At 44.3% G+C, this 8,703-nt stretch overlaps 1 protein-coding gene across 8 annotated transcripts in view; it reads right to left on the reverse strand.

Moving 5' to 3' along the window:
- The window catches only part of lrp11 (low density lipoprotein receptor-related protein 11), a 72,954-nt gene extending 66,525 nt beyond the window's left edge, over positions 1-6,429 (reverse strand). For 5 of the 8 annotated variants that reach the window (XR_011886876.1, XR_011886875.1, XR_011886874.1 and 2 more), the window contains exon 1: positions 5,521-6,428. Coding sequence is in view for 3 of the 8 variants with exons in the window: in XM_072265657.1 (XP_072121758.1) it covers positions 5,521-6,040 (520 nt within the window). In the remaining 5 variants the exon portion in view is untranslated. Of the gene's footprint in view, positions 1-5,520 lie in introns of all 8 variants that reach the window. The other 3 variants (XM_072265657.1, XM_072265655.1, XM_072265656.1) reach the window with 3 other exon arrangements.
- Between the last annotated feature and the right edge of the window lie 2,274 nt (positions 6,430-8,703).

Here is an 8,703-nt window from a genome sequence, read left to right on the forward strand (position 1 = left end):
TGGATGAGAGCATGATAGTTGGCATACGTTGTGGAAACGTGTGAGGTAATTCACTTCAGTGCACAGAGCAGTGGAGTTTGTCTTAAAATGGTGACATATTATTAAATGTTCATATTCGAAGCAAACAAGGAGTCCTTTCATACACGTAAACACGAGGAATTCTGCAGACGCTGGAAATTCAAGCAACGCACATCAAAGTTGCTGGTGAACGTAGCAGGCCAGGCAGCATCTCTAGGAAGAGGTACAGTCGACATTTCGGGCTGAGACCCTTCATCAGGAAGGGTCTCGGCCCGAAACGTCAACTGTACCTCTTCCTAGAGTTGCTGCCTGGCCTGCTGCGTTCACCAGCAACCTTGATGTGTGGTCCTTTCATACAAGTCACTGAAAGCTAACATGCACATACAATAGCCAGTTAGGAAGACAAATGGTAAATTGGCTTTCATTACAATAGAATTTGAGTGGAGTAGTTACCATACTGCAATCACGTAAGGCCTTGGTGGACCTGCACCTGGCGTGTTGCAAGGTATCCTTACCCAAATAGGAAATATTTCCATAGAGCAAATACAACAATCATTTACCGGAGTGACTTTTGGGTTGACAGATAAGTGATTGTGTGAACCAGGGGTGTATCTTCCAGAGTTGAGAAGGAGATGTGATCTCACTGAAACTTACAAAAATCATACAAGGCAACGGGATGGAGAATGCCTCCCTGGCTGAGGAGTCTAGAACCAGGGTTCACAGTCTCACAATAAATGCTGAGCCATTTCAGACTGAAATGTGATCAGCACCAGAAGGGGGTGAATCTTTGGAATTCTCAGTCATAGATTTCATTCAAAATAGAAATAAATAGCTTCCTGGAGTATTACAGGAAAATGCAAGAAAATGGCACTGAACAAAATCAGCCATGACCTTGATGGTCCTAATTCTTGGGTTTTTATACATGTTCCTACTCAATTTCCAGCTTTTCTGGTTTTTAATAATGTACAGCTAAACATACTCAGAAATTAAGTACCTAAAGCCTGAATGGCCATGCCCCACTTCCAGACAGAGCAAACACACACCATAGAAACCTCTCTTCAGAAAGAAATAACCTCTCATTCTTTTAAACTAGCTATTTATCTAAAGTAACCTCAGTGCAAATCAATTTCCAATCAGCACCATATTGCCTCCAGTACAAAACACAAAAGCGATACATCAGCTGTGGGAAAACCCCTGTACAAATTGTACTAAGTGCTCCTTATTATTCTTATACTAAAATTCCCTTCTGATGAAAGCCAACATACTATTTGCTTTTCTTAATGCTTGCTGCACCTGTGTTAACTTTGTGTTTTATATAGCATTTGTCCCAGATCTTCTGTATACCAACATTTTTATTGTTTTGTTATGCTTCCTACCAAAATACATGACATCATTTTCCCACACCATTCTCTATCTCGCATCTTCTTGTCCACTCATTTGACTCGTTTACATCCTTTTACAGCCTGGGTCTTCCTCACAATTTGCTTTCCCACCAGGCTTTGTACCTTTGGTAAACATGGATGATGTCTTAGATTCATTCAATTATCCTAATCATCAATACAGTTTGTTAATAAGAATATGAAAAACAGGATCAGGAGTAGGCATGTTGTTCCTCATGGCTTTTTCAACATTACATAAGATCACAGGTGATCTGCCTGTTGGCCTCATTCCACTGTCTCATTAGCCTAACAACCCTGCTCCCATAAACCTGCTTACCTCAGCCTTAAATATATTCACTGATGCACTGTCTAAAACCCTCTGGATTAGAGAATTTCTGAGATTCAGAACTCTCAGCAAAGTAATTCCTCTTCAACACCATCTTAAGCAAACACCCATTATTCAGAAGCTCCATCTATACTTTTTCCCATAAATCTCTTTCACTTGTTTTGTAAATGTGCCTCGCATTTTTATAAATGCAACTTTTCCTCATAATTTCACCCCTCGATCCCAAGAAGCACACTATGAAACGTACTAACATACCTCTCCTTAAACAAGGACACTAAGAGTACATAGAGATTCCAATAAACCACTGTCCAAACATTCACACATTTTATGGAGATTCACTGTGGTCCACTCTTATGCTTCCCTAAAACTCATGGAGTTCATTCGAGAATTTATTATACCATGTGACATCCATTAACAAATTGAAACTGTGCTGAGAAATACATATAAATAACATCCAATGGCCCAGAAAACCTGTCAGTTGGCATCAGCAAGTCCCAAGCACGCCAGATTATTTAAGTTCTACAGTATTCCATGTTCGAACACCCTCTAATTATAGCAAGATATCCCTATTTTTATACTCTAAGTTCCTTTACAATAGAAGTCATATTTAATGCACCATCTTAAATACCTGCTGTATCCGCCTGCTACCTTTCAGCATGTCATGCCTCTGGACAAGTAGATATCTTTGGACATAGCATTCAATAATATTCTCCCATTTAAGCATTCCTACCATTCCTACCAAATTAACTGAATTACGCTCCACACATATTTCATGTGTCAATTTTATATCTGATAATTTAACATATCTTTATCTCTTTGCAACTTACTTTCTCATTACCTTTCTATTGCCAGTAAGTTTAGCTACAATGGATATAGTCCTTTCAAAGCCTTTGCTATATATTGTAAATGTTTGGTGCCCTAGAACTGATGCTAGGAGTTTTTGGCGTGTAATTGTTTGCTAATCTGAAAATCATCCACTTATAAACACAAGAAATTCTGCAGATGCTAGAAATCCAGAATAACAAACACAAAATGTTGGAGGAACTCAACATCGGTCCTTTTGAAGGGTGTTGGCTCGAAGCGTTAACTGTTTATTTCTCTTCATAGATGCTGCCTAACTTGCCGAGTTCCACCAGAATTTTGCATGTGTTACTCCACCAGTTTAAGCTTTGAACTTTCCAATTCTCATGACTTCAACAACATTCAAGAAAAAGAGGAGGTTGTTGGACTTTGAGACTTTGAGACTTTCCCTATCTGCATAAAAAATGTCCTCTTAAGCAAAACCAAGTTTTAACTATGACCCTTGTTCAGGATTCCTCCAACAAAACAAATAGCTACAAAGTTTTTTTAAACACATTCATTTATCTTAAAAATCCTAACAATAATGTAGCACCTTCATCATAAAAAAAACATCCCAAAACACTACAGCCTTTCAGCATGGAAGGAGCTATTTGGATAGCTGTCCAAACAATTTTAAGCACGAATCAAGAAGTTATCTAATAGGTGATCTCACTAGAGCAGATGGCTAAAACACCTTATGAACAAACAGTCAAATCTAGAGCCAGCAAAAGCAAACAGCAATAACTATTACAGAGATGGCAATAGGTGACCTTAATGATGCTGCATTTATATGGTATTGATTACTGAGTAATACATCTCTGATCTACATCCAGTTTCAATCTGCATTGAATTGCTGCAATGTTCTGACTCTTGGAAGATGTTAGGTTGATTCGGAATGTTGCCAATGAAGGGAAATATGCTGAGAGGGTTAGAAAGAGGGCATTTCAAGGAAGAAATTAAAGATGGGACATGGGCAAAGAATTACCTGTGCAAGATGTAGTCAAGTATAGAAATAAAACTGAGGTATCCATTTCAGGAAACTGGCCAAGCTGTAAATGCTGGGCAGAGGTGTAGAGGTGAAAGTAAGCACAAGGATGGAGCATATACTTGGTTGAAAGCTCACCTCAGGGTCAAATATGGTATCAATTACATGCTCAAGGAAAGACAAAATTAGCCTAATAGAATCTCTTAATTTTTTTCAATCCTTAAGTTTAGCATATACAACTGACATAAGCTTCTTCCGTATGCGTTAAACCAGTTCCACCACAGGATGTATAATCATTTGATCATCTTGATGTTATTATGCTTAACCGGGACATTATAAACCAGCTCAGAGGCACGCCAAAGGGACAAGAGTAGTCTGCAGTTCACTGCCACCATCCCTCCATTAAACTTCCACTTTCTTGGCACCATTCTGAACAGCTCTGTGCCAAGATAATAGCTTCCAGAAGTCAACCAATACAAGCAGAACGAAAAGAGAAAGGTACTGCAAACACTTAGTGTAAATTAAGTAGATTCAGTGGAAACTAACTTTCTGTTTAACTATTCTGCATTCTGTTATTACTTTTCACTTTGTTACTATCTTGACGAAATGATCTGCAAATTGATTTGCAGAACAAATTTTTCATTGTATCTCGGTACTTGTCACAATAATAAACCAATTGCCAAGAGAAACAAGAGGAAGTGTTTCAGATTAAAGACCTTTGATAGTTCTTTCCTCAGACACCACCTGATAAATATGCCTTTCTTTAGACAATAGACAATAGGTGCAGGAGTAGGCCATTCGGCCCTTAGAGCCTGCACCGCCATTCACTGTGATCATGGCTGATCATCCACAATCAGTATCCAGTTCCTGCCTTACCCCGTAACCTTTGATTCTGCTATCTTTAAGAGCTCTATCCATCCCTTTCTTGAAAACATTCAGAGACTTGGCCTCCACTGCCTTCTGGAGCAGAGCATTCCACATATCCACCACTCTCTGGGTATGTGTTCAATCAGATCCCCTCTCATCCTTCTAAATTGCCTTTCTGTAAGATTCCCTGCACCTGCACTTCTGTTTTGATTCTCAGACACACTGCAGACCTGGATCAGCACTATGACACTCATGAATCACATGCCTGAACTTTCACCAAGATCAGCTCTTTACAAATCTGTTAGATGACTTTATCCCAGTTCTGATGAAGAGTTGACAGTCTAAAACATTTAACTGTTTCTCCTTCCCCATATGCTGCCTGCATTATTTTTTCCCCCCAATTTTAGCCCTGTCATCTGCTGCTGCCTCTAATATGACCTTAAACAATGCAGTAGGGAGCTAGAAATCTGACATTAAAAGAGAAAATATTGCAAATACTCAGCAGGTCACACGGCTGGTTCTATGCGGAATGGCTGAAGTACAACTTGTTCAGCCGTCAGCTGCATTGCTCATTTTAAGCATTTGAAAGTATGCCCACCATTGTGTTTACAAAACCTCTACAGACCTTGCCCCATAACTCTGCAATCCTTCTCCAAAATCAGTCCCATTTCCAAGCGTTCCTCATGATCAGAGATTCCAGGAAGGGGCATAAAGGAGAGAGCAGATGAAGGGTGCAGAGATCAGTTAGGATGAAGGGATCAGATAACGAAGGATGGAACTGGCTGGAGAGTGAGCAGATGAAAAGGAGTTTAGAATGGCCAGATTATTACTATGCCCCAGCATGACTTTGTTCGATATCACTTCCCAGAGCCCCGCCATTCAGACGTGCACCATATCCAACCGACCCCACCATCACAAGGCCATTGCCAAGGGCTAAAAGCTCCAGACTAAAGCCCCCTTGCTACCTCCCTGTGCCGACCTCACTTGCCCAGGTTGAACACAGCTGCCCCGCCACGCCGGTTCGGTGTCAGGCTGTGCCGTCGGTCGGGGCGCCCGCGGTAACGGCGGCGGCGCAGGGCCCTTACGGTTGCCATGGCGATGCGGCTCCGGGCGCCGGCTGTCGTTGAGCGGTCGCGAGAAACTGCTGTAGCCGCGGTGCGGGGAGAAACGGCAGACGTCGCGGCCCCGGTGGGTGCAGTTGAAGAGGTAGCAACTGAGATTGGCCGAGCCTCGGGGTCTGGCCTTTAGCCCCCGCTCCCAGGCGGGGACGACGACGACTCCGCCACCGGGAGGGACTCGCTCGACCACCGCCGCCGTGCAGCCGGGCAGGCCGCAGCAGGCCCGCAGGCACTGCTCGGGGCTGCTCACACCGGCTGGAGCGCGTAAGAAGGCGGCACCGGCCGACAGCGAGTCCCGAGTGCGGATGATGTAGTCCTGCATCAGCGCGAAGGCCGCGTCGCAGGTTCCCGAGGCCTCAGGTTGCCAGGTTTGGTGCAGCTGCTGACGGAACTCGTCCAGTAACAGCGCCCTCGGTCCCGCCGCTGCGGTCCGCAGCCACACGCCGACCGCCAGGATCCCGCAGACCAGCACTGCTGCTCCGGGCATGGTGGAGCGGGGAACGGATGCAGTCTCAGTGGCTCATAGTCCGCCGTCTGTCGAGCTCCGAGGGTGCGGGGAAACAGGTCTCGGCGGCGAACACAGACGCTCCTTGCTCCCCTGGGACTGCGAGTGATGATTGGGAGTGAGGAAGGGAGGTGGCAGTGATCCTGGAAAGAGGGTGGGATCAAAAGATGATGGGGTAAAAGAGGAGAGAGCGAGCAGATGCAAGGAGGGAGCGGTCAGATGGAGGGAGGAGATGGTGCGAGTGTAATGGAAAGAGGGGGCAGTTATAGTAGTTAAAGGATTGTGCAGGAAGGAGAGAGCAGGTGGAAGGATAGGGCTGGAAGGGGAGAGAGTGAACAAGTGGAAGGATAGAGAGTGAGCTGGTGGAAGGAGTGAAAAGGTGGAAGGTTAGAATGGGGGAAGGATAGTGTAGGGGAGAGAGTGATCAGGTGGAAGGAGGGAGGGATCTAAAAGAGGTGGAGGGAGTATATTAGCAAGAGAGAAGGAGATAGCAGTGATTCTAGATAGAAGGAGGATTAAAGAATTGAGGGATAGGACAGGGTGAGTAGCTAGAAGGAAGAGGATCAGACTGAGTGGGGGAAGGTGGCGCTGAGAGACTGAGGTATCAGCAATTCTGGAAGGAGCAAAGATTGAAGGTGGTAGTAAGGAGGTGGACTGGGGAGGATTCAGACAAGGAAGGAGTGGAAATGGTGGGAGGGCCTGTGATAGAAAGAGAGCAATATAGCAGTAATTCAGGATCAAAGATTGAAGGATAGAATAAGAGAGAGCGAACAGATGGGAGTCCAGAGAGAGTGTCACAGAGCCGTACAACATGAAATAGCCACCGTGTTTATGTCAACGATCAAATACTTCGCTATATAAATCCTATTCAACACCACTGCTATCCCTCGGCAGTCAAGTGTTCATCCCCAGGCTTTTGAAAGTAATTTCTTCCACCACCTTCACAAACAACATTCCAATAAAGGAGAGTTGATGATTGAAATGGTAGGACCAGAATGTGGTGTGGTGGGTAATGGAGAAAGAGGCAGATTCAAAGGGTGATGCGCAGTGGGTAATGCAGTTATCACAGTGCTCCATGAGTTTGATTCTACTTACAGTACTGTGTGATTTCTCTGTGATTGCAGGCTTACCCTGGATGCTCTGGTTTCCTCCCACACCTGGAAGATGCTTTAGTTAGTGAGTTATTGGTTGTGTAAGTTTCCTCTATCGCAGGTGACTAGTGGTGTAATCAGGGGAGTATTAATGGGCAACACACACAAAATGCTGGAGGAACGCAGCGGGTCAGGCAACATCAATGGAGGAAAATGAACAATTGGTATTTCAGGCCGAGACCCCTCAACAGGACTGGAAAGGAAGAAGGCAGAAGCCAGAATTAAAGGTAAAGGAGGGGGAGGAACACAACTTGGCAGCTGCTTGTTGAGTCCAGGTGAGATGGGTGGGGGTGGTGGGAAATGAAAGGGTATGATATGAAAAGGTGGGAGGTGATAGGTGGCAAAGGGCAAAACAAAAAGAAATCTAATAGTAGAGGATGGTAGACCATGGAATAAAGGAGAAGGAGGTGGGGACCAAAATGAGATGAAGGGTAGGCTGTGAAGGTGAGGAACAGAAGGTGGTAAGCCGTAGGAATGAGTGAAAACAAAGGGAGGGGTGGTGGAAGATAATGAAATAGAGAGGAGAGGTTACGAGAAGTTAGATAAATTAATGTTAATGCCAACAGAATGGAGGCTACCAAGACAATAAGACACGTTGCTTCTCCAACCAGTATCTGGCCTCAACCAGGCAGTAGAGAAAGCTGTGGACAGACATGTCAGTGTGGGTAGCTGTTACACTTAGTATGTGTGCAGGGATAAGGGCCAAGTGGAAGATCAGTGGGTGGGATGGCGTGCAGGAGATGAGCAGATGTGGGTGAGGGCTACATTGAAAGGGAAACCCCATGTTCTGAAAAGAATGATGAAGGCATCTTGGGAGTCCTGGAACTGAAGCTGCTAACATGAGCGCCTACAGAATCGCTTGTGTCTCAGGGAGTGTGTGAGAGTCTGAGTTACAGAAAAATGTTGGGTTTATTTTTGATGGGATTGAGCCATCCTAGACTAGATGGAATGACTGGACTCCTTCTATGACCTGAGTAAATATTAATAAAATGACATATGAGTGGACAAGTGTAGGGGATTTCTGAAACTAAGGAGAGATGGAGGGAGATGAAAACAATAAGGATAAGGATAGGGAAACTGGAAATAGAGGAAGGAAGATCTGGGGATAGAGCGTCATTGAGCACTACAGCTCAGTAACAGGGCCTTTGACCCATCCAGTCCATGCAAACACAATCCTTTGCCTAGTCCTATCTACCTGCACCCAGGCCATATCCCTCCGATCTGTCTTATTCATCAAACTTCTCGTAAATGTTGCAATTGAACCCACATCCACCACTTCTGCTGGTAGCTTATTCTACACTTGCACTACCCTCTGAATGAAGAAGTTTCCCCTTGAATATTTCACCTTTCACCCTAAATCTATGACCATGCAACCTGAAGGGAAAATGCCTGCTGTACTTGTTTTAATTTTGTAACAAAGAGAAGAGTTGCTGGGGCTGTGGTTGGACATTGATTAGAACAGAGCAAGAGGGAGTTTTTTTTTGGTTTATTAAT

The sequence above is a fragment of the Mobula birostris genome, chromosome 8, assembly GCF_030028105.1.
Source record: "Mobula birostris isolate sMobBir1 chromosome 8, sMobBir1.hap1, whole genome shotgun sequence".
NCBI lineage: Eukaryota > Metazoa > Chordata > Chondrichthyes > Myliobatiformes > Myliobatidae > Mobula > Mobula birostris.